The 26,307-nt window shown below is 49.0% G+C and overlaps 1 protein-coding gene across 6 annotated transcripts in view; it reads right to left on the reverse strand.

Annotated features, from left to right (window-relative positions):
• The window catches only part of Ltbp2 (latent transforming growth factor beta binding protein 2), a 100,558-nt gene that overhangs the window by 59,261 nt on the left and 14,990 nt on the right, over positions 1-26,307 (reverse strand). For all 6 annotated transcript variants that reach the window (NM_021586.2, XM_006240350.5, XM_039112809.2 and 3 more), the window contains 1 exon segment: positions 14,473-14,725. In NM_021586.2, coding sequence (NP_067597.2) covers positions 14,473-14,725 — 253 coding nt within the window.

Raw genomic sequence — 26,307 nt, forward strand, 5'->3', positions numbered from 1 at the left:
ATAATATATTATACATTGATATATTAAATGTATACATTTATATATTTTATAAATCAAGCAAATATGTCTAGAATCCAAGGTCTTTGAGGATGGCAGAGTCACAGGGGTTCAGGTGCAAATAATGGACTTATGGAAAGACTCCAGAAAGTCTCAGGGGTAAGAGAGCGATATTTGAACTTTTGCCAAGAGGATGGATGGAGACATAGGATTTCAAGATACTTAGGTCATGAACATGGAAAGACCAGGCAAGGAGGAGGCATAAAGGGATGGGGAGGGCGGAAGCGCAAAATACATAGAAGCCAGAGAGACCGAATAGCAGCAAGGATGGAGAAGGTGTTCAGTTCTTTGTGTTTTGTTTTGTTTTGTTTTGTTTTGTTTTGTCACAAGCTAGACTCATCTGGGAAGAGGAAACCGCCACTGAAAAAATGACTCCATCAGATGGCCTATAGCCAGAAGGTAGACAAGTCTGTGAGGCATTTTCCTGATTAATGATTGGTGCTGCGGGAGGGCTCACTGTAGGTGGTGCCATCCCTGAGATCCTGGGTTGGATAAGAGAGCAAACTGAGCAAGTCACAGACAGCAAGCCAGTAAGTGGTGTTTCCCACGGCCTGGCCTCCGCTTCAGTTCCCCTGCCCCCACCCCCCCGCCCCCCCCCCGCCCCCCAACCCGGCCCCGGCCCCTACCCCACCCCAGGTTCCTGCCTTGAGTTCCTGGTTAGAAAAACTAGTGTAGGGTTGGGGATTTAGCTCAGTGGTAGAGCGCTTGCCTAGCGAGCACAAGGCCCTGGGATCGGTCCCCAGCTCCGAAAAAAGAAAAAAAAAGAAAAAAAAAGAAAAAAAAAAAGAAAAAAAGAAAAACTAGTGTAAGAGACACATGGAAATGAGATGCACAGTCATGTTAATGAGTATGGTTCTGAAAAACACAGAACAGAGAGGTCAAGGGGAAGGAAGCAATGGCTCTTTAGTTCCTAGCATGTGGCAGGCACCATGTGAAGTGTTTTAAACACCACTTGTCATTTAATCCAACAACTCTGTGATCAAAACCCTCTGCTTGGCCCAAACCACCTTAAATAAAACGAAAACATCAGGAATCATGTCACGGACAAATGAGAAACGATCACGGTATCTAATGATCAGGGGCCCGCAGCTCTGACAGAAAACCGGCAAAAGAATCAAAAGAAAAGCTCAGAGGGGAAGAAGTCCAAACGTGAAGTGGCCTTTGTGCTCAGAAGATGTTCAAATGAATAAAACAACCCCACGACAGCATGTTTTAATCCGCCAGACCAGCAAAACTCTCAAAGTTTAATTACATACGTGTTGTTGAGACTACAGAAACAGTCACTCTCAGCTGTTGCTGGCAAGGAGCTGAGCTGACAGGGCTCATTGACCTGGTGATGCTGGCTCTCGGCACCGTGCAGGAAGGCTTTGAAACTGATGGCTCACCTCTAGACTGGTCTGCAGATAAACCTGCTTCAGGGTGCTGCTCCTCTCCTGCCTCTAAGGGAGGCTGCTGCTTTCCCTTAGGTGCAAAGGTGGTTACCAATCACTTAAACCAGTGACTTCCTGGGTCCTATATTTGGCCAATGGGAACTACCTGAGAGGTCTCCTCACCACCTTGACTACAAGGCAGATGTCCCCAATGGGAGGCCGCAGCCCCTATCTCTCAAGGTTGGATCATTTTGGAACATTCCATTTTCAGTCAACTCAAAGCTTGATTTCCAGGGGACCCTGTCCTTGATTGGCTGTTTTTACCATTCCACTCTGCCTCCCTCTCTTTTTGGAGTGCTTCTTCACCTCTTAAGGACCTGTCTGTCCCAAAACATGTGTTCATATCCAAAAATGACAAAAATATAAGGTTCTTCACAGCGGCCCCGTTTTGAATTAGCAAAATATTCTGTTCAGAATAGAACTCATGGAGTGGCCTCCAGTAGAGGAGTGGTTAAATAAAGTAGAGACGACCACAGGATGGAGTCAGGTGTCCTCAAGGCTCTTTCACATCAGGAAGGAACACTCTCCAAGACATATTGAAATATGGAAACACAGCAGCCCAAATCCAGCCTTCTGGCTGTTTTGTATAAGCTGCGACCTAACAATGGTCTTTACATTTTTAAACGGCTGGAAAAATAGTTAAAAGTCTGTTTCTTGACATGAGAAAGTGATATAAAATTCAAATGTAACTTTCCGTAAATAAAGCCTCCTGGAGCACAGCCACTCACTGGCTATGGCTGGTTTTGCTCTTCAGCAGCCCAGTGAGTAGTTGCAGAAGCCATATGTCATGGGAACCTGAAGATATTTACCACGTGGCCTTTTATGGAAGAGGTTTGCTGACTCCTTGTATAAAGGGCATGTAAAGTTATAAGAATACTGAAAATGCAGATCACCTTATGCATATTCATAAGACAGCCTTAGCTGGAACTCCTGGGAAATTAATAATGCTGGCTGCTTATGTGGGAGGGGCAGGGAGTAGGAAGTGGGAATTCATCACCTGGTATAAAGATTTAATAAACATTTCACTCGGTGCAGGGCTCTGGACCAGTAATACACACAGAATGCATCCTCCCATGTTGGCCACTCTATCACCTGGTCCCCAATTTATACAAACAACCCTCACTCTATGATTGAAAAACAAAAAACAAAAAAAAAAAAAACAAAACCCAGAACTTTGGAGGACTTACGCCCTGCGGAAGGTTGCGGAACTCAAGAGGCCAGGTTGCTAAACTAGGCTTACTTCATCCTATATCCCCTCTCCCTTGCTAACCATTACCCTTTTACAGATGAGGACACTGAGGCTTTGGGACATGAAGAACAGGTTTGGATCCATATTCCAGAGGCCTCTTACAACCTCCTTTATACACATTCAGGAAGCGTAAAGACCTACACAGGAAGCATTATGGGGCTGGAGAGAAGGCCTAGTAGTCAAAAGCTCAAGCAGCTCCGACAGAGGCCTAGAGTTCTGTCCTAACATCCGTACCAGGCAGCTGACGACCATACGTACATAACTTGAGCTCTGGGGAACCCCACACATCCTTCTGGCCTCCTTAAGAACCTGCATACGTGTGCATATACAACACGGTCACACACATATACAGGCACACATTCAACACACACACAATCACACACACAATCACACACACAATCAATCATACACACACACCAAGTGATTTTTTTTTTTTTAAAGAAACAGTTATGTACGCCTGTCACTGGTTGGGTCCAAGGATGGCCGACACTGTCTTTCCCTCTCAGATCCATCAGAAGCTGTGCCGGGTGATCAGCAAAGGTAAGGAAGCCCAGGAGGAGCCAACATTAGTTTGGAGAAGCTAGAAGTAGGAGGAGAGAGGCTGGAGGACAGATAGAAGGCCTTGGTTGTGGTCCAGGCTAGGAGTGACCAAGGAAGGGACGGAGAAGAAGGTTATGGGTTCCAGAGATATCTCCAGAAATGGAGATGTAGAAAATTCTCAGCAAAGGCTTGACAAAACGGTGTCTGGGATGGTAGTGTGCAGGGGCCCAGATTTCTTTTGTTGTCCTGTTTTTGGAAGCAGAGATCCATGTATCCCGGAGAAGCATGTATCACAGGCTGCCCTAGAGCTTCTTGCACTGCTGGGGATGAGCCTCTCATATAAGCCTCTCAATTCTGATTCTCCAGTCTCTAGGTCTCAAATGCTGGGTCACAGACCACGAGTCTAGATTGCAACTGAAGAGAAGTGGGCAGTGGGCTGTGTTTGCCTCATGATGCGAGTTTAGCTGAATTCCAAGACAGCTAAACATCCAGATTCAGGCCAATCAGTGCTGCAGCCACAGTGGGAGGGTGTCCTGGGGGTGGGGGTGGGGCTTGGGGGAGAGCTGATCTCACCAGGGGAGAGAATGTAGCCTGGGGGGCCCCTGCTGAGCTCAGGCACAACTCCGCTCACACCTCCTGACTTACAAGGGAAATCTGCTAATGAACAGCATGGCCTCAGCTTCAAGCTGCATTCCATAAATCCTCCAGCCTGTGGCGCCTGCTGCTACTTGCCTGCTAGTGCACCACTGAACAAATGAACAAGCAATAAATGAATATTAGTGGGAAAATGTGGCAACAGTTTGTCACACTTCACTCAACGGCTCGCTCTTTCCATAGGCGTGTGTGTGTGTGTGTGTGTGTGTGCGCGCGCGTGCCCATGTGTGCATGAGTGAGTGCACACGCCAGTGCTTGGGGGTACGCGGGTAGGTTTGAGGGTTTTTGTTTTTCATAGACACACAGGCAATTGTCATAGTTTCTGCTAATAAAACTGTTTCCAGCTAATTCTAGTCATGAGATGGCTCATGGTCTTCCTTGAGACTTCCACACACCCTGACACCTAAACAGGTTGAGAAATGGAAGGCTGAGGAAAGAAAGCGGAAGGCAGGGTGGCAGGGAGCATGGCCCAGCATCGTTTAAACCAAGCAGACTCCCTTGCAGAACAAGCTCTCAGCATGCTGACCACCTTTGCTCTCTTCTGCTGCCTGGAAACCAGACTTATTCTTGGGGTGCCTCAGGGCAGAGGTGGGAGAAAAAGGTAATCCAAGGGATTGTTCAATGCCCAGGAAATGTCCCTCCCTTTCTATCCAGCATGCCCAAGTGACAAACTTTTTGGGAAACTGACATTCCACTCCCCCTTCAAAGCCCCTCCAAGAGCTTTCAGCTTTCTTCTGGGCCCAGCAGGACCTCCCTGTGATGGTCCCTGAGATGAGCATTATTAGAAGGTGTGGCCTTGTTGGAGGAAGTGTGTCACTGTGGGGGTGGCCTGGAGACCCTCCTCCTAGCTGCCTGGGGATGCTCAGTCTGTTCCTGGCTTCCTTCGGGTGAAGATGTAGAACTCAGCTCCTCCTGCACCATGCCTGTCTGGATGCTGCCATGCTCCTGCCTTGATGATAATGGACTGAACCTCTGAACCTGTAAGCCAGCCCCAATTAAATGTTGTCCTTTATAAAATTTGCACTGATCATGGTGTCTGTTCACAGCAACAAAACCCTAACTAAGACACTCCCAGGGCGGAGCCAGGGACACAGAATCCCCAGAAGAGAACTGATTCTTACCCTCTGTGTCGTACACAGACTTAACACAACTGGACTCCCAGTTGCTGCCCCTAATTATTGATTACACTGAACTTCCAACTTCTTCATGGTTCCTCCAGCTCTCGCTCCACTGGAGCCATCTGCCCCTCCCTGGAAGGGCCCCATTTCTTAGCCAGGGCCAGTATCATCTGGAAGACTTGGCAGGTCATAAGGAACCTAGGTTTCGTGAATTCATAACTCAATGTGGCCAAGGTATATTTACGATGCCTTTGGAAGGTGCACAAGTCCCTCAGGCACTGTGGAAGGCGCACTTCGCCTACTGAGAGTTTGCAACTCAGGAGGAGACCTAGTAAACCTGTTGCCACATCAGATGCTGCCCCATTTCCTTCAGAAGGCTGTAGCATGATGCCAGGGCATGGTGACCAGAACGCAGGCTGGATCATTGCCCTGTTCATCCCGTAACTAGAACTTTTAGTATAGCAAACAAGACAAACACCTCCACATAGCAGCCAAGTGTCACAGTCCTGCATGTGAGCTTTTCAGAAGAACCCAAGAGAGGAAAAGCAGAATGTCACAAGGGCCAGGAAACTCATGACCAAGTAAGTTGTCCAACCCAAATGTCCCAGGCCTCCTAAGCTGGCATGGTCCTGAGGCTGGAGCCAGCTTTCCAGGGTTGGGGAATGTGAGCTGGAATAGGAAGTGGGAAGGGCAGAGCAGACAGTGAACACTTAGGGACAGACGCAGAATGTGCTCTTGATAATGCTCAATGGGGAACAAGGACTATTGAGATGATGGGGAATTAGGAAGAGTCATGCAAGTAGCTAGCTAGAGGCCTGTCCCTCCCTCTATTAGGAAAAAAAAGCCCTCCAGGAGCCATTGGCCTCTTTCTGTGCTGAGCATGCCTCGTGTGTTAATTCATTTAATCATCATTAAAATTAGGACATAGATCTTTGGTCCAGATCCAGCATAAGAAGCTCGGCGACTTGTCTAAGGTCACACAGCCAATGAGGAACAGAGACTGGTAAACTCTGACATGTAATGCTGTATGAACCCTTGGCTCTGAGCTGTAGAAGACCTTGTCTGTGCTTCATCTTAGAGAACTCAGCAAAAAACAAGAAGCCTTGAAGAGGTGTTGTGCTATGCACCCAAGCCCGGGAACTAACAAGGTTAGAGAGTGTCTTGTAGGAGACGATCCTGAGATACGTCCCTTAGCTGCATTGCCCAGGAATGCTCCTTCCCTGGCTTCTTTCCTCTGAGAGCTCTTCCAGATTGCTGGGAGCTCTTAGAAGAAGGGCATGAGTCCAAGCCATCCACGCTCCCTGTTACTTCAAAGCAAAAAAGAAGTGGAGGAAAGACAGAAAGATGAAGGGAAGGACAGGAGGCAAGCAGGCTATGCCTGAACGAGATCCTTGTCAGTTTCTGCTCAAAGTTCATCCCTTTTCTTTTGGCATCCTCTCCTCCAACTGGCCTGAAAAACCCACCCCGGGCACACAGGATGCGTGGCAGAGGGGTGACTAGAGAGTGGGTTCCCACTAGAACTTATTTAGTTGGCCCTGTCTTTTGGGAGGTGAAACTGTGGGCAGACGAGTGTCGATCAAGGATCAAAGGTACAGACAGACATGTTGCTGGACCTGGTCAAGGCCTGGGCCTCTCTTGGCTACTGGAGCAGGATATTTGCTTATTCTGAAAGATGGCTGTTCTCAGATTCCCAACGCAAGAAGTCAGACGAGCTGAGATTGCCTGAGAGCATCTCTTCCTCTGGCTATCTGCTGTCCCAGGCTGGTGGCTGAGATGAGGTGGTACTCTCTGAGAACCACAGTTCTCCCTACAGAATCCATCTTAACCAACTACAGTAGTTCTATAACACAGGGTGGATCTCCTCAGTTTCATTGTCAGGTTGGACTCTAGTCTGAAAATAGTAAGTAGAAAGTTCCAGAAACAATTCAGAAGGAACATGAGCCTCTCACCACCTGTTCTGTACTTAGCAGAGTGTGATTTGCCCTATCTAGTGTATATGTCCTATGCATGCTATCTTCCAGTAAGCCATTTAGTAGCTCTTTGGTTGTCAGTTTACTCACAATGGTTACCACAGTGATAATTAAATGATGCTTCATTTTCTTAATCCCGGTCACAGTGGGTAAAAGTGTATGCTGGCAACACATAGGTGACAAAGAGAAGCCGTAAAGACAGGCAGATGTCTCGGTCTGTAAAGTGCTTGCCATCTGAGTGTGAGCTCCAGATCCCATGTAAAAAATCCAGGTAAGGAAGGGACTGTGCCCCTGTAAGCTCAATCCTGAGACTACTGAGGACGCAGAGACAGGTGGCCTGATCAAATGGGTGAGCCCCGTGTCCTAGTGAGAGACTGTCTAAAAACCAAGGAGGATGGTCCCTGAGATGTCACAGTCAAGGCTGTACACACATACAAGCACACATATGTACAAGTACGCACCCCCCAACACACACATATACAAAAATATAAAAAGGAGAAACCGTAGATGCTGAGTGGAATCTGAACATTGTCGATGTAATGAGCAAAAAATTAACAAATAAAGTCTTTGCTGAAGTTGCTAAGATCTACAAAGCATCTATCCTTGAGACGACAAAGAGGAGAAAAAAATTAACATTCTTTTTGCTGTCACAGCATAGCTGTCTTTCCCCAAGGAAGGAGCCCTGGAAGGGTGCAGCCTCTCTGGCGACTCAAAGGACCGGGCCTCGCCCTCAGACTCAGATTCCTTCAAGTTGCTGTGATGTAATCCAGGGCACATGGGTGGACAAGTGAGGCTGTGGTCAGAGCGGAGGCGCCAGCAGGAAAGCGCTGTGTGGGCAACGGGCTGGGAGCTCCAGAGGTTTTGATTTATAATCTTTGTTTTGCAAAGGCTCGGGGATTTTTCCCTTCAAGAAGCACTCCACTTCCTTGAATTTTAGACCCTTCACAAATATTTTCTTAGGAGAAATGAGAAGAAGAAAAGCTCCACCGAATGCCTGCCACAGCTACTCACTTCCACCGTGAATCACAAACAGAAAACCGCAGCTCCGTGGCTCGCTGGGGAACTGCACATTTTCATAGTTCATCACAGGACCATTTAGCAATCGTCACTGTCGTCTGCAGACAGACAGGCGGACCCATGCACAGACATGCCTCTGGGTCCTGAAGGTAGGCACCGTACAGTAAGAATTGTATATCACCCCTGCGCTCTAACTCATTTCTAGGAAATTATCCTGATCGGTTTAGGCTGCTCTCCCTTTGGCACTCTCTTGAGGTGGAGTTCGTGTGTGTGTGTGTGTGTGTGTGTGTGTGTGTCTGTCTGTCTGTCTGTCTGTCTGTTTCTCTGTCTCTCTGTCTACCTGTGTCTGTGTTGTCTGTCTGTGTGTCTGTCCATCTGCCTGTGACTGCCTGTGTCTGTCTGTCTGTTTCTGTCTGTCCATTTGCCTGTCTGCATCTATCTGCCTATCCATCCCGTCTATCTGTGTCTGTGTCTGTGTCTGTATGTCTGACTGTGTCTGTCTGTGTGCCACTGATGCACTGTGGCTGATCAGCTGGGAAGCTGTGCTGATCCCACCCGTAAGTGCCACCCGTAGAAATAAGTGGGGTATTTTAGAATTGGGTGTCTTATCCTGACAACACTGGACTTTGCCGAAGTAAGTTTCACCTGGGTAGCGCTCATTGGCTTTTCTGGCAGTGCCCAGTGAACGAACTGATGGCAGATTTACAGATTGAGTAACTGGAAAAACTACTCGGCCTATAAATCAGAAACTTCCTCCACACGCCTGGCAAGAGGTGAAATCTGATATAGCTGTAAGAGCTTTGAGCTCAAAAGGAGTCTGGGAAACCTCTATCAACCAGTCTCCTGAGGCACCAACTCCCTGCTGCTCCCCACCCAGGTCATACAGGACACCCCTAGGACTTTGGCCTTCTGTCCTTCCCTCTTGCCTGTTTGCTCCTTAACCTCTTCCTTCCAAATGAAAAATCCCGGAGGACTTCAGTCCATCAAGTGCAAGTGTGTCTTTCGTGAATGAGGGTGACCTTCAGTTTTCTCACCATAGACTGACAGCCAGCTCACAGGACACAGGATGCTCTGTGAGCTGAAGGCTTATCTATCTGCTTGGGTGGCCCCAGATATCCCTTTCAAATCACACAGGCCCTGGAGGCTTCTTCATTCTGAATATTACCTAACAGAGAATTCTTGGAAGAGATCAGAGAGCAGGAGGCCCCATGAGTGGAGGTCCCTCTTCTCACAGCCTGAAGGAGAAGCACTGTTAGCCCCTAGGGGCAGCCTGGTCTGCAGCTATGCTACTATGCATCCTAGCAACTGCCTCTTGTCCCTTAAAAGGAGCCATAGCTGTTACTGAGTTCCAACGTTCTCATTTCCCCCTCCCCTGCCCACACCTTGTAAACAGACTTTTTATTAAACTGTCCCCACAGAGCTCCCTCTGCTTTCCCGCTGGAACTCAGATCCAAACAAGAAACACTGCTCGCTGCGGAGTACTGCACCCGGAACCCTGTGGCTCAGCACTTTCTCCTGGGTCTGTCATCTTTCAACCCACAGCCCTGTGCGGTCAAGCATTAGTGGAAGCCGTATATTACACTGAGCCTCTGAGAAGTGAAAAAAATGCCTACCACATCCCACAGCTGGTCAGCAGAATCCTAGGAAACTGTGCTCTGTCTGACTTACGAGCCTCCCTCACAACCCCTGGGCCTTCTTATACCCAGGACTGGGTTAGATGGGACCCATAAAGCATCTGGCTTCCTGGTGAGGACTCCAACAGAGAGTGGGTTAAAACAACAGCCATTCTATATTCAAAAGTCCCACAGTCTCAACCCTGCTTTGCCACAACCCTCAAGTTCAACCCTCATCCTAATGCCACACCAGAGATATAATGCCAGCCTCCCAGTAACCACCACACCACAGTTAGACTGCAGTAACATCACCCTAAGCAGCCCTAGCCCTCCTAACCTTACCCCAAACATCCACCATGATAGGCAGAAATTTAGACCCTCTAGCAAGGTGCAAGGAACTCAGGGGACCCTCCTTGCTCTTTGCTCCTGGGAGTTGCCCCTCTTGTACTCCAAAGGCATTTTATACTCCGAAGGCATAATTAACCAAAAGACATTTGTGCAACATACACTTCCTAGCTTTCATTAAGCTGGAGATTGTCATGCTGGGGGTCGCAAGGAAGGTCAACCAGCACTGTGTCTGAAACAGTGCTTGGTGCTGGTGCTGGTGCTGGTGCTGGTGCTGGTGCTGGTGCTGGTGCAGGTGCTGGGAGTGGTGATCTGTAGCCCTCACCACTGAGTTGCAGGTTGTGGACAGGTAGGAGGGTAATAGCTTAACTCAGCAGTTGTAAGGGGCTGGGGCTGGGCCAGGAAGAGTCCTTGTAGTTTGCATCTGAACTGTCTCCCTACAACCTGTGGGTTAGAAGCTTGATCCCCAGGGTGGTGCAATTTGGAGTTGGTAGAAATTTTAGGAAAGGGGAGGGGTGCTAGTGGGAGGTGGGGAGAGAACTAGTGGGAGGTCCTTTGGTCACTGGTAGGAGGGGCTATAGCCTCAAAGGAGATTTGGGACCATGGCGTCTTCCTCTTTATCCCTCGCTTCTTAGTCATGAAGTGAGCATCTCGCTTCTCCACACATTCTCTCTAGCTTGGCAATCAGAGGTCTGAAGCAATGGGTCTGCTCAATCTTGGACTAGAGCTTTCAAAACTATGAGTCAAAAATGAACCATTTCTTCTTATAAGTTAACCACCTCAGGTATTTTGTTATAGTGATGGAGAACTTAATATAGTTCTTTTCTAAACCCGAAGTTGGGGGCCTGATAATCCTTAGCTCTGGGAGGTCTTTAGAAGAGAGAAATACCCAGATTCTATCAGAGATTTGAGGGTCTCTTTGGACCATCTGGATTCACAGGCGGGGGTGGGGGGAAGGAAGAGGGGATTATGGGAAGTAAAACCTGACAGGCTGCTCCTTGAATGAAGCAGTGGGATTCTAGAGGACCCCTGGCCCCTGCTCTTCTGAGTGAGCTGAGGCTTGCCCCAGCAACCCAGACATGTCTGCTTTGGGTCAAGCATAACAGAAGGAGGAGATTCACTGGCTCTCCCACATAGGAGAGGGAAGACACATTGGTCTCTACCTTCCTCAAAACTGCTCCCTGAACCCCTAGCCCTAGGTTCAGAGCCAGATTGTATGTCCTAGGCTACATCTGGGTTTCACTGTCATTCTGCCTGATCTGGAACTTACTATGTGAACCAAGCTGGCCTGGAACTCACAGAGATCCGCCTGCCTCTGCCTCCCAATTGCTGGAACTAAAGGTGTGCAGCACCTGACAAGCCCAGTCCTTTTATAATTTACATGAGAGTACCCCAAGGCCTGCCCAACCCAGAGCCTAGACCCTGTAAGTCTCAGATGTCTTTGTTAGCTGCTAACTCTCCGAAGGCCCAGATCCTTACCCCTTTTTGGGAAGTCTCCCTGGTGAAAACTACCTTGAAGCAGCACCCTTTGTAGATAAATGAGAGAACCCCCCCTTTTTACCTCTTTCTAGATTTGGGAAGAAGCCAAATTTAGAATCCCAAGTCAGTTACATGAGGCCTCAGGCTGTACAACTTGACCTGGTCACTCTAGGCATGTCTGCTAGTCAGAGATATGCTAGGGAAGTAGGGAGGGGAAGGGGGCAAAGGGCTCCCTATAAACCTCAGGTGGCCTTTCTACAGTTCCAGAACTGCCTCTGCAAACAGCCAGGGGACATAGGAGGTAAAGAAAGCTCTCAGCTGAGATGAGAGAGAGAGAGAGAGAGAGAGAGAGAGAGAGAGAGAGAGAGAGAGAGAGATTCCTTACAGCAGTAAGTAGTTGTACCTGGGAAAACAAAACCTTTCCACTGATATCCTATTGTAAACACCACACCCCCAAGTCAGCTGAAGTTACCCCTGATGGATCTGTTTGTTACACCCCTTGGGGCTGCTGAATCTGAGCCCTCATTTTGTTCCAGAATAAGTCTAAATGAATCTCACCCACTACTCCCTCCTCCCTCTCTCTCCCTCCCCCACTCTTACACACACACACACACACACACACACACACACACTTTTCTGTTCTCTCCCCAAGTGCTCATGGCAGAGAGAACCTGCCCACTGACGACTAACACACTAACCGCTAGAATCAGACACCGCCACACCCGTACCCTACCCAGCTGACCTCACTCCATCCCTTCTGGTAATCCCATCAGATGGTGGCTACTGGCTGAGAGAGATTAGGATGTGTGCTAATGTCACACAGATGCAGACTGTAAACTCAGAACAAGAGCCAAAGCTTAGTGGATCCAAAACGCGGGCACTAAGCGGTGGTACTGAACGGACCAGCAGCCTGAGCTGATATCACCTGAGACCACGGAAGGGATGCTCCCTCCAGACTGGATTGAACGCTGTGCATTGACAAGTTCCCAGAAATCAGCTTCAAGGTTAGATCCTTGTGTAAAGCAGTTCTCCATAGCCCACTTGTCTCCTGCAACCAGCCTTGACTCCCGAAGCCCTTGTTCAGTGGCTTTGCAGGGGAGCAGGCCTTCTGCCCACTTTTGGAGCAGAACTCTGAACCTAGCACTCGAAAGGTTCTCCAGGCCTTGCAGCCAAAGACATCAAGGCAGTTGGTCTCCATGAGCACCCTGCCGGTTGCTGGGACTCTCCACGCCCCTCCCCCATCTTCCTCTGGTACACATGTCCTGGCCTCTGCCTGGTGCTCTTCTGAAAGAGCTTTGGCCATCACAATTCCTGTAGTGCTTTCTCCCCAGACATCTCCCCCTCCTTCCCTGTCCTAGAATGTCCTCTCTGTCATGTCACTGCTTTGTCTGGTCAGGCATGGCCTGTCCAAACCACTATCAGGACAGAGGCCAGCAACTGCTTGGGAAACCTGGCTGGGCTCACAGGAAATGTTTAGCACTACCAGGCATGCAGGATTTGGCTTCTCAAAGCAAAACACAGCTGGGTGGACAGCGGCCGACAGTGGGGTGCTTATTCTCTCCCAGATTTCATGCAGAGAGGCCTCAGGCAGAACGTGATGGGACCAGCCTAGACACTGCAGTGCATTAAGGACATCACAGTAGCGTCTGGCCCGAGAGGCCGTGAGAGTCGGGAGGATGGCCCTACTGTGGGCTGAACCCAGGACCTTGGCCTCTGATAGGTCCTGCGCCACAGACAGTCTCCTAGGATACAAAACATACACAACTTAAGATGTGCCCTGCAGTCATTATTTACAGACTGATGAAGCACCTAGTGTGTCAGGCATGGTTAGATGTTAGGGCCTTTACTCTCAGAGTGTTCCTGGTTCAAGGAGTGGCTTATGTGGAGGAAGAGTGAAAAGCTCTACAGAGGGAAACACGGTCCTCAAGCTGGACCCTATCCGCTTGCCACCCACAGCCTATAGCAATGAGTGCAAGGGCCAGGCCCCGCCCACCAGTTCACAGCTAATCCCTCTAGACCATAGCTAGACCATAGGGTCTAGTTCATAGCTAGACCCTCTGTATTGTCCACTCAGACCCTTGCTTCTGCCCTAACATCTGCGAGTCTTGGCCATAGGTGCCTGTTGGGTTTTGATCCCTGAGTGCCTTAAGCCTCAAGCTGAGCTCATCGTTCCTTTCTCCCCATTTCTGGCTGGCGTTGAAAGCACATGTCTGGGTGTTCAACCTTGCTAGCTTAGAGTAGCCTGCCTGCTGCTCATGACCTCAGACTTGCTGGACATCTCCTCCTCTTCCTGCTTCTCAACAGGTCTCTCTCAACCTTTCCTGCTAAGGACCTGACCTCAACGTCAGCCTCCCCCTCCCTCTAGTTATCTTGGCTCAGAGAGGACAAATCGGTTTTCCCCTTGGTTCAGCAAGACAAGGTTGGTTGCAACATTTCAGAAAAAACTCCCTAAGTGGAAACGAATGGAAAAACCAACCTAAAAGCTCAGAGCAAACATGGAAGGGACCAGTTTACCAAGTTCAGATTTCCCATCCTAAGCTAGAAAAAGGTCTAGCAAGATTTGGGTGCAGAGCGGGTGGGGCAAGCGGGGCAGGGATTGCTGCCTGCCCCTCCCCCTCCCTCATTTTATACTATTCACTTTTCCCACAGGTACCTCTAGAATAGAAGCTTGGTGGTGAGTGGACAGAATGGGCTTGCTCTCTCTCTCTCTCTCTCTCTCTCTCTCTCTCTCTCTCTCTCTCTCTCTCTCTCTCTTTCTCTGTCTCGTGCGTGCGTGCGTGCGTGCGTGAGGACCATACCAACACTACAGAGAACACTGGGGAGGAAGGAAAGTGAGAGTTGGAGGAACTGTGATAGGGATAAGGATAAAGTGGGGTTTGTAGAGAACTTGCGCTCAGTGCTGCAGTCCTCACAGACCAGTGACACGGGTGTTAGCATTGTTGCCTCCTTACTGAGGAGCACCTGTCCCACTGCCCTCCCCACCCCCAGGAGGAGACTTACCTAGATGGAGGTGGTGGTAGTGGTGGTGGCAGCGGCTGTATTCTGGTCACTAGACTTCCTCTGGCCTCGCTGCTCCTGTGAGGGCCAGGTGCTCCCTCCACTGAGCGTCTGGGCACAGGCCTGGCATTCTGAGGGTCAAACTCCTCCTCAGGGATGACCTCCTCGCAGCGTGCCCCACGGAAGCCAGAACGGCAGATGCAGAGCTGGGGCCGGCTGCAGGAGCCCCGGTTCTGACAGGGAGGCTGACACACAGCTGAGGAAACAGGGAGAGAGCAATGATAGCAGGGCCAAGTCCTGTGAGGCCATGAGTCACCCACCATCTACACCCTAGGGGCTCTGCCCCAGGGAGAGGACCTCGCCCAACCTCTTACGGACATGGGAAGCTCACTACCTACCCTCAGGAGGCTTCTAGGACCATTTCTCTCCCTGTTACCCTCAGGTCTCCAGGATGAGTATGCCTTTGAGTTTTGAACAGGAGTTGTGGCATGGGCTTTTACCACACTACCAGAAGGACACACCAGAAGGGAAAGAGCCACCTGGTATCATATTTAGGCTTAGATGTCCACTCCTATTGGGTTAGAGAAACGCAATTACGGACATTTTATTTTGTGTCCTCTGGTAGCTTCAGAACTTAAAAATAAAGATTGTTACTGAGTAGATTATCAGTAAACATTGAGTGAGTATGTGAATGAATGATGTCTGTATGGGAAAGGTTCAACATTAGCCCAAGAGCCTAAGAGTGGTTTCTGTCACTTATGAGCTAGGTAGCTTAGACCTGTTTTCTGGTGAATCCCAAGGGTGGGCCTAAGAGACTGGGGGATCTAAGGGCCTCTCAAGATAGCATACCCGTATCTGTTTGTATCCTCTGATGGGCCTACTTCTAATCCCTGGCTCAGCAAGGTAGAATTCTGGCATGGGCGTTGGGATGATTCTGTTCAGCAGGTCCTAGTCTATCTTGGTAACAGAGTGGAGGCAGAAACTGGCTTTCCTCCTCTAAGCAGGTTCTCAGCCTATGAGTTTCACCCCCTTTGGAGGTTGAAAGACCCTTTCACAGAGGCCACCTAAGACCATTGGAAAATATAAATGTTTTCACTACGATTCATAACTATCAAAACAGCGGTTATAAAGTAGCAACAAAATAATTTTATAGCTGTGGCCAGCACAACATGAGGAACTGTATCAAAGGGCCACAGCATTAGGAAGAGTAAGAACCATGGCTGTAAGCCTTCACTGTGAGTAGCCACCAGTCCTCTCATGGTTCCTCTCTTCACTGACCTTTACCAACTTACCAAACCAGAGTCACGCCCAGTAATCAGCAGCCACCCAGAATCCCCACAGAGGCCCACATTGGGATGGAAAGCCAGGCCTCTTCCTCCCTGGACCTCCCTAGAGAACAGGGTTGACCGTGGTCTAGGTCATTCTGGGTATTCTAAAGCAAGGCCTCACCCACCTGCCTCTCATTCACTCAGTAAGTAGTTGCTGAGCCCTTCTGAGGGCTCCACCACAAAGACTAAGACATCTCTCCTATGCAGTTTGCACACATGAGGGAGGCTAACAGGGAGCAAAAGAACAACAGGATGTAGTATCAGGCAGACGGAAGGGAGACTTGATGTTCCAGGTCATTCAGATGAAGTAGTCCAACATTTCACTGAAGAGGGAGGAGTAGTCCGGTGGGAGTAGACTAGAAAGATCTGAGTGAACTTCCAGAGGCAAGCGCAGACTCCGGGAGGCTAGAAAGAAGTTGGCACGCTATAGAAAAGATCATGGAGGCCATAGGCTAGTGCAGGTGAAGGGAGTAACCAAGGTCACTCAGGGTTGAGGAGGAAACAGAAAGCCCCAGTCATTCTAAGTGAGTTGGAAACCATCAGATACCTCTACTCTGACCACATGCCTGTGGGGAGGGGTTCATGGGAAATCTTTTGGAGAAAAATTCCACATTCTAACCTCGGGCTGGTTTAGAGGGAACTCTGTGATGGTTAATCTTGGTTGTCTGCTAGGTTGTCAGGATCTCCACCACTGCCAATACGTGAGTCACCTCTGCAGGTTGGAGGAGATAAGCTTCTGACCACATTCTTGGTCCAGTTCTTTGAAATGGGAAGACCCTCCAAGTGGGTAGATCTTCCGGTGGTAGCCAGATATAAGGAGGCCAGGGGGTAAAGTTTTGGGTTTCACCTGCTTGCCTTCCTGTTGTCCTGTCATGCCGGCAGGATTCATCTCTAATGCTTGTGTCTTAAGCTCCTGAACTCTGTGGCTGACATCAGAACCCAGCGTGGACTGAAGACCAGTGGTCCCCAGGGATCCTCTAGACCTTCATTGCCAAATAGGGACCACTGAGGCACCCAGTCTCACAGATTGAGCAGCTTCTGGGCTGTCTTTCTCTCCAGTGTGAAGACAGCTGTTGTTGGACTTCCCAGACAGTACCATGCAAGCTAATTGAATAAATCTTTATATATATACAAACACACACACACATATAAATATACACTCTGTTCCTCTAGAACAGTGGTTCTCAACCTTCCCAATCTGCGAACCTTTAACACAGTTCCTCATGTGTGGTGACCCCTCATCATAAAATTATTTTGATACTACTTCATAACTGTAATTTGCTACTGTATGCATCATAATGTAAATATCTGATATGCAGGCTATCTGATATGCAGATCCCCCAAAGGAGTCTCAACCCACAGGTTAATAACTGCTAGTCTAATGGACTCTGGCTAACACACTCTCCAAGGTCCTAGCATATGCCATTTCCCTCTTGGGAACCTTCAGTGTCCTTAGAATACAAACACACACTGGCAACTAAAGACCTCCCAACTCTGACCTCACGAACAACACTCTAAGTCAGCCCGTTCTGGCTGAACCCGCTTTCTGGCTTCCTAACCTGGCCACCTGCCTAAGCGCTACTCTTCCCTCAGAGTCACCTCCCCTGCTCTAGTGACCCATCTTCCAGTGTCTGCTGCCTCCTTTTTGAACAGACCACTGACTGAGCCCATCCAGCGGGTGGGTTTTCGTGTTGCGCCTCTCCATCCCCATTTGTACAGTCAGCCCTCAGGAGTGCAATTCATTTAGCTCCCAGCACAGTCTTATCTTTCTTAGCTACTCTCCAGTGGGTGCCAATACATGCGCGATCTTATTTAATCCTTGCTACAGTCCTGTGTAGCAGGTATACTTATGATTCCTATTTTACCCACAATGCCTCTGAAAGTCAGGGAGATTAAGGGACTTGCCTAAGGTCACCTAGCTAGATAATAGAGCTAGCACTCAAATCCTTCCCTAAATAGCCCATCCTTACACTTCAACTCCCACCAACTCCCGGCGTGACTTGAGAGACTCTCTGTTCCTACCACCTCCGAGCTTAGTCTTGGAGCTGATAAGATAAAAGGATGGGTTGGCTTCAAACTATGCATCAAAGGGGCCATTGGAAACCCAGGCCTGGAGATACCGCACATCCCAGGTTGGCCCAGGCTGGCCCTGATGGGTTATGGAGGCCTGTTTGCCCTTCTAAAGTCACACGGTAAGTTTCAAATTATGAGGGAAGATGTGAGCCAGCCAGCTCATGCACCTGCTTTGATAAAAATTCTTAGAGCGCTCGCGAGGTCTGAGGTGTGATAGAAAATGTCTCTTGTACACTTATGTAGAAAGGATACACGGGTCCACAGAACAAGTGTGATGTTGGCCAGAGCCTATTACTTGGGCTGGACAGAGTGATAGTTAGGGAAAGTTTCCTGAGTGACGCTGACCAGAGCCGTTCAGAGGATGAGATGACTGGAGATCCTGCCCAGCAAGGGTATTCAGGGGCCAGGCTGCCGGATCAGTGGGCAGTAAGGAGAGTGTCTTAGTTTGGGTTTGATTGCTGTGAAGAGACATTGTGACCAAGGCAACTCTTATAAAGGCAAACATTTAATTGAGGCTGGCTTACAGTTTCACAGATTTAGTCCATTATCATCATGGCGTCAATGCATAATGCACGGCAGTGTGCAGGCAGAGTGGTGCTGGGGAAGGAGCTTAGAGTTCTACATCTTGATCCACAAGCAGCAAGGAGGAAACTGTCTTCTGCCGTCCGCCAGGAGGAGGTGCTCTTCCTCACTGAGTACCAGGAGACCTCAAAGCCCACCTACACAGTGATGCACTTCCTCCAAGATCAAACCTCCATCCATATGGCCACACCTCCTAGTGTCACTCTCTATGGCTGAGCATTCACAGAAATGAATCTATGGGGGTCAAACCTATTCAAACCACCACAGGAATTAACAGAGGAACAACTGAAGGATTCTGAACGTGGGCTAGATCTTACGGTGAAGACATCTTCTTTGGTGCGTCCGTGTCCCTTTCAGTCAGGTCCCTGACCCCTTTCCCAAGCACAAACTGCCACCACAGATTTTGGGCAAAGCCTAGCCATCATCCATTTGCCCGAATATAACGAGAAACCCCTTGAGCACCTGCCTGGGACCCCATCACCACCATCTCAGCCACGGACACTATCTGCTAGGACCAGCTCAGCAGGCAAACACAGGAAGGCAGATATGCCTGGGTGCATCTTGAGCCTGGTTTTTGTTTAGGAATGGAGAGGTCCTGTGGACCTACCCCTCTCATCCAGCAGAGACCCAAAGCCTGGTATATGTGAGAGGAGGATCTTGCAGCTCAACCTCTGACCCCTGCCTCAAAGGTGGCTTTTGGTGTAAAACAGCTTAGCTTCTACCCTCCCTCCTTCTGAGTCCCAAGGACAACCCACTTGCTATTGGTGTAAACGATAACATCTTTCACTCTCTGGAAATCTGAGAAGCCCAGCCCTGAAAGCTAAGCCCCTGAGTAGCCTCTTTCCACACCTCAGTTCTGTTTCTGCCTTCTTCCCAAGGCTGCCATGACAACACTGGGGTTACATTACACAGCTAGGTGAGAGCAGGTTACACAGAGGAAGCCCCAACCTGGTAGGGGTCCTGATGCTTCTGGAAGGGCTTTTCTCAGCCAGGAATTCCATTCTTGTGGAGGTGTTGGATTGACCCAGTGAACAGCTCACAAGGAATGGGCAATCAGGAAGGAAACTGGATATATCATTTCCTCTGTCTAGTATATCATCATAAATGAAAGTCATAAGACTTCCAGAGCAGCCAGCTGTGTTGATAGATAAACACCTTCCTGGGAAGGTGACCTTTCCCAGCTGGCTGAGACAGACCTTCCATGTCGGGAGGGTCTGAGCTGTGGACCAGCTGTCATCAGCCTGCCTTCTGTGGTTTCCATAAGTCTCAGCATGTAATACATTGCAGTGTCTGGGTTGCCCTGGGCCAATCACATGTGTTATGAGACTGGATCTCGAACTCCCCCATTTCCTCTCCTACAAAGGCACCCCTAAATGATCCACAATGGTGGCTTCAGTTGCCCATCTAAGAAAAGGAAAGTTCTGGCAGTTTTTACTGGTTGTGTGTATATGCACATTAAATGCTCTTTTAAATTTTCTCTTGGCATGTATACATGTGTGTACTGTGTACATGCACGTGGAAGCCAGAGATGGACAATGGGTGTCTTCCTTGATCACCTTAGAATGAAGCAGGGTTTCTCACCCCAAAAACCTAGAGTTCACCACGTGGTTAGGCTAACTCGACAACGTGTTCCAGATAGCCCACATGTCTGACGCATGGGCTTGCACACATTCTGTCACAACCATCCTGCATATCTGCTGGTGCTGGGAACTAAGCTCTGGTCCTCATGCTACACAGCTAGCACTTTATCCTCAAGTCATCGCCCCAGCCTTTAATTAAAGGTGGTAGCATATGGCGGTTCTGCTTTAATTCCCCCAATTCCCTCCATTTGGGGAAATGAAAATCCAGTCTTTATACACTGACTCTTTCGTCTCTATTGTTATGTACGTTCAGTGTGTATGTATATGGTATGGTGGGGTGCAAGTATGGAGGTCAAAGGAGTCAGTTCTCTCCAATCTTTATTGGGTTCTGATGATCAAACTGAGGTCATCAGGCTTGTGTGGCAAGCCTTTACCAGCTGAGCCATCTCACAGGTCTTTTTGATATTGTACCAATGCATGGAATCTAGTGTCACCATGAGAGGTGGGAGCAGTGACTGTGTTTAAAGGAGACTGGCGGGAATAAATAAGCACAGATTACAAATGTATCAAAAGCAAAAGGCCAGCTCAGAACCCCTGGCTTGTAGCAGAGGCTTTTCACAAGTAGCAAAAAGCAGACTGCTAAGCACCTAAGGAGAAACAGCTCCAAGCAAGGCTGTGTCAGCTGAAGAGAGAAACACTAACCTTGGTTGAGTTTGTAATGTTGTTATTGTTGTTTTGCTTTTGTTTTTCCTGACAGGGTTTCAGTGTTTATCCCTAGCTGTCCTGGTACTCACTCTGTAGATTAGCCTGGCCTCAAACTCACAGAGATCCTCCTGCCTCTGCCTCCCAACTGCTAGGATTAAAGGTGTGCACCGACACTGTCTGGTTGTGGACTTTTATACCCACCTCAAACATCTTGTTGCAGAGAGATTAAAATTTGCACTGGAGGGGTTGGGGATTTAGCTCAGTGGTAGAGCGCTTGCCTAGCAAGTGCAAGGCCCTGGTCCCCAGCTCCGAAAAAAAGAAAAAAAAATTTGCACTGGAGAAAGTAACCCTGTGTGAGTTCTAAGACTCTGGCCGTTCTTTGGTATAGTTACTGGTGGAGACTTACCAGCACAGTACTGCCTCAGCCCTCTGAAGGTAGATTCAACAGGAGCACACATAGCCTCTCCTCATTGGAGGGCAGCACTTGTGTAGTCAGAGGCTGCGCCTTCTCTAGCCATTCGTAATTTGGACTCTTCTGGAACCCTGCCCTTTTCCACCTTCCCCTGGCCCTCTCTTCTTCACTCAACTTTAGGTACGTGGAGAGTTCAGCTCTCTACAGAGTTAGCAGGATGCCAAAAAGAGGGAAGGAAACAAAGACTCCTGAAATTGCTTTGAAAGCCGGAAATGGATGGAAACATTGTTTCTGGACACTGCCCCTCCTTTTTTGGCTGTGCCCCTAGTACCCCCCCCCCCATTCTGCTCCAAACAGTTGGGCAAAGATACTCTGACTTTCCACACAAAACACCTACTTTTGGAAGGAGACCAAACTCAGATCGGGCAGGCCTTGGGGAAGATTCTAGAAACAGCTCTCACAGTATAAACATATGCTACCCACCTAAGGTCCCCAGCCATCAGCTACTTGTTAGAAGAAATGTCAGGAAGTTGGGGGTCAAACTGATATGATTTAAGCCAGCTCAGCCACCTCTGACTGGTAAGACCTTGGGTACCTCTCACCTCTCTGAGGCACTTCGCCCACCCTTACTTAGTCTCGTTCAGCAAACAGGCTGCGGATTCCCCCCTCTACACCGTCTGCGCTGTTACTGCCTGCGAAATGTAACTCAGTACCGTAACTGCGAGCCGTATGCAGTTATTTAAGTGCAAATGGGTTGGACTGAGGTGTAATAAAATTTAAAACTCAACTCCTCATTCTCATTTAGCCACATTTCAAGTGTTTACTAGTCACATGTGGCTTGTGGTGACCATATTGGACAGCAAAGCACAGAACATTTCCTTCAGGTTGGACAGCTTAAGAACAGCAACGGGTAGGGGCAAGAAGATGGCTTCTGAATTTCTTAGCCACACCCCGTTCCCATCAGCCAGACTTAGGCTAAGGTGCGGAACGTGTACTACAGCCCCCTCTTCACACCCTACCTCCCTGATAAAAGCTTTTGTCATTATTTCTTTCTTCTGGATCCCAGAGCTCCCTTCCTTTTCTCCCTACAACCTGTGAGGTGAGGCACGGGCTTTAAGGAACAGCTCCACCACAACCAAGCCCTCAGCTTTTCCTGTATTCTGCTTCCAGGGGCTCTAACGACCTGCCCCCTATGCTACTAAATTCTTTTGCACCCTGAAGACTTTAAAGATCTGATCGCTCACAGCCCCATCCGCAGCACTTGCCCCAGACCCTCCCTGAGCACCCCACCTTTAGAATGTGTGTATGGGGTTGGGGGCAATACCGTGGGTCTAAAAGCAGAGACCCCAACTTTCTATGAACGCATCCTTTTCACCTAAGCCCCAAGAGGAGGACAGTAACTATCAGAACCTTGGTCTGACCCTCCAGGCTATAGAGAAAGAAGTCAGGGCTCCAGATCCTTGCCCCTGCTCACACCACAGCTGGGCTAGGCCACTGCTCTCTGAACTGCTGCAAACAGCACTGGGGCTCAGAGACCCGCCAAGCACCAGACTCCAAAATAGCAGTTGTATTCACATAAAAGCCTCTAATGAGAGAAAGATGCCATTTTTGGCCCCTTGCACACACTGTGCAGACGCCGTCTGGCAGGCCAAGTGGGCCTCTACCGTTTGGCGGCTGGAGGGGAGGAAGGGAAGGTGTGAGTCAGACTTTGGCCCCGGCCTCTAGGCCTGGACCGCCCTGTTAATTGCTTTAACAAATGCTAAGATGCTGGGCCACTCTGAGGCCGAAGGCCAGGGACTGGGGTAGACAGCTGCCCCAGTTCCCACCAGCCACAGCAGGTACCCGGAAGGAGACTTCGGGATATATACATTTCCCCCAACCTTGACCTGGTTGAGAGAAACCAGGGCTTTGGAGATGTCAGTCTCAGCAGGGTCTCTAGGGAGGAGAGACAGTAATGAGCAGAGCAAGTGCTATTGGGGCCGAGCCTCTTCCTGGAAAGCAGCAGCAAAACAGTTCGATGATTGACAGGTAGCTGTCTGCTCTTGGTACCTCCACGGCAGCGCGTGGAGGAAAGTGATACCTTCCCATCACTGAATCCTAACCACTCGGATGCAGGCGCCGTTACCATTGTCCCGATGGGTCCTTATCTAGAACACGGTTGTGCATCCAATACTGACTGCCCTCGTAGGATGGTAAAGAAGATTGGCTGTGTCCATTCCTTCACGGAACTTCCAAAGGAATCCCCAGAAACAGAGGACGAGAGGAACAGAAATCAGGATGTGAAGCCGCAGAGGGAGCAGGGAAGGGACCAAGATCCAGAAAAAACGAAGCTGATGAGGACAGCTATAAGCAGAGTGGTTGGAGGCTGCTCCTCTGAGGAGGGAGGCATGGTAGAGATGGGAAAGAAGACAGAGGCCAGGCAGTCAAGGCAGTGAGTGGAGGCAGAGCCCGAGAGTGTCGTTTGCAGTAGACAAGAGGAAGCACATACTCAGGAGCCAGGCAAATTATGTGAATCGGGATAAGTGTTACGAGCCCAGGCTAGAAGGGACACTGGTTTGGGGACCTCACAGCACAAGGTAAGCTGATTCACTCATGGGTTAGAGAAAGAACGGCCAGTGGACATATACAGACATCCAGAGTAGATAGCCACGGATATGAGCAGACAGGGAGGCAGCAGACTCAAGAGCCTGGAGGTCAAGGGAGAAGTCTGGCTGTGGGTGTCTGTAAACATCCGCTAGTGCCAGTGTTTATTAGCCAGTGCCTACATCCTGCTTTCTCTGTATCACCTCTTCTTCTTACTATTATGGGTACTATTACCGTCCCTGGCAGATGGGGAAACTGAGGTTTACCTAGTTGGTCATAAACTTGCCTAACATCACCATGCTATTAAGAGGTTGGCACAAGGGGTTTTCATAGGGGGATTCTGGGTCTAAAGTTGGAGCCTTCCTACTTGGGAGCCTTCTACAGGTATGACATGGGTGGACATAGGCAGGCACCATCAGGGAAGCCAAGTGGAGCCCAGAAAAAGAGAAACAGGGTCCCTTATAGGACTGAGATAAGAATCAGAAGGAATATTGTTCCGGTGCCAATCATACAATGTAGAGGCTGTGGACCAAGAAGTCAGGAACAAATGCTTGCCCAGAATGGACTCCATCATTAATCCCCTGATCTACAGGGAGGGCTTCTGGGAGGGATAATAGGAGTTGGACAACAGAAAGGGATTTCTCAGCTCAGCCAGGAACAACACAGGGGTCCTGCCCTTAGAAATCAAAGTAAAAGAAACCAAGGCTCTTTACAAAGAGCCTTTCAGAACACAGAAAACCATGGATGAAATGTTTAATGTAAATGACCTCAAGTGTTCCTTATGACTCTGGAAGGAAGCAATTATCATTAGTCACAGCGCACAGAAGAGGACCCTGTACACAGACAGCTTCGATAGCTTGTCCATAGCCACACACCTACCAAGGGGGCTCCTAGCACAGGCTCTGGGTGACTGTGCTCAAAAAAGCCTAATGCCTAACCATGCACCAGGCTGTCTGAACTGTGGCCAGGCCCTTGGTTGCTAGAGACCGGATTCATATACAGACGGTTGAGTCCCCACCCCCTGACTTGGATAGCTCCCCAGGTTCATCTGCAAAGTGGATAAATGATCAAATCCAGCCGCGAGAGTCATCGTATTAAAATCAGTAATATAGGTCTGGAGATTTGGCTCTGCAGTTAAGAGCGCTGACTGCTTTTCCAGTGGACCTGGATTCGATTCCCAGCACCCACATGGCAGCTCACAACTATCTGTAATTCCAGTTCCAGGAGATTTTTGACACTCTTTTTTTTTTTTTAATTAACTTGAGTATTTCTTATTTACATTTCGAATGTTATTCCCTTTCCCGGTTTCCGGGCCAACATCTCCCCCAACCCCCCCTTCCCCTCTCTATGGGTGTTCCCCTCCCCATCCTCCCCCCATTACCACCCTCCCCCCCAACAATCACATTCACTGGGGGTTCAGTCTTAGCAGACCAAGGGCCTCCCCTTCCACTGGTGCTCTTACTAGGCTATTCATTGCTACCTATGAGGTCAGGGTCCAGGGTCAGTCCATGTATAGTATTTGGGTAGTGGCTTAATCCCTGGAAGTTCTGGTTGCTTGGCATTGTTGTGATTTTTGACACTCTTACACAGACATACATGCAGGCAAAACACCAGTGCACCTAAAATAAAATAAATAAAATCATTTTATAAAAGATTTTTAAAAGGGTTGGGGATTTAGCTCAGTGGTAGAGCACTTGCCTAGCAAGCGCAAGGCCCTGGGTTCGGTCCCCAGCTCCGAAAAAAAAAAAGATTTTTAAAAATCAATAATATAAATGGCTTATGATAGCACCTGGTATACTTAGAGATTAATAGATTATATTGTTGTTAATCCCAAAGGCAAGTCTATATAAACTGTAATACAATGTGTGGCTGAGACCTATTTAAAAATGGAGCTAGTTACTTGCCCAAGGATCCAAAACTGGAGTTCAAACACCCATCTCCTTAGATCTTGGCCAGAATCTGAATCTTACTGCAAGAGTTGGGGTTTAGAGATGGGCCTTCCCTCAGCCATTGCAGGGAATTGTTTCTGTCCTCCCCAGAGTGGACCCAGACTCTGTCTTCAGGTTAAGATAAGATAGGAAGGCTAGCGGAGGTTCTGCAGTCCCTTCCCCAGCTGTATGGAGCCGGGTGAGCCGGTGTGAGAAAACGGAATGATCTCCCCAAATCAGCAGCTATAAACAGGATAGCCATCTCACATCCTATTGCCCTTCCCCTCAGTCGTCTGCCTCCACAAATACATAAACACATGAATCATGCAGAAGAGCTGGTAGGGCCACAGAAAAAAAAAGGCAGATACCAAGACCAAGGGAGGAAACGATGGCCCCATTCTAGACCCCACCAAGGTAGAGGGAGGAACTGGGGATACAGCAAATGTGGCAGCCAGAGATACAGTGGCTCCCCAAGTTCCGGTGACTTTGGGAGGGAGGAGCAGGCTAGCTGCCGAGGTGGAAGTGTGTTAAGGCTTAGAATTGCTTCCATGAGAGAAGAGAAAGACCAGGAATTGGGAGCAACAGAGTGAGGACCAACATTTCCGCATACAGGCAATGTATTTAGTCCTTTTATGTACGGAGCCAGA

The sequence above is a fragment of the Rattus norvegicus genome, chromosome 6 (assembly GCF_036323735.1).
Source record: "Rattus norvegicus strain BN/NHsdMcwi chromosome 6, GRCr8, whole genome shotgun sequence".
Taxonomy (NCBI): domain Eukaryota; kingdom Metazoa; phylum Chordata; class Mammalia; order Rodentia; family Muridae; genus Rattus; species Rattus norvegicus.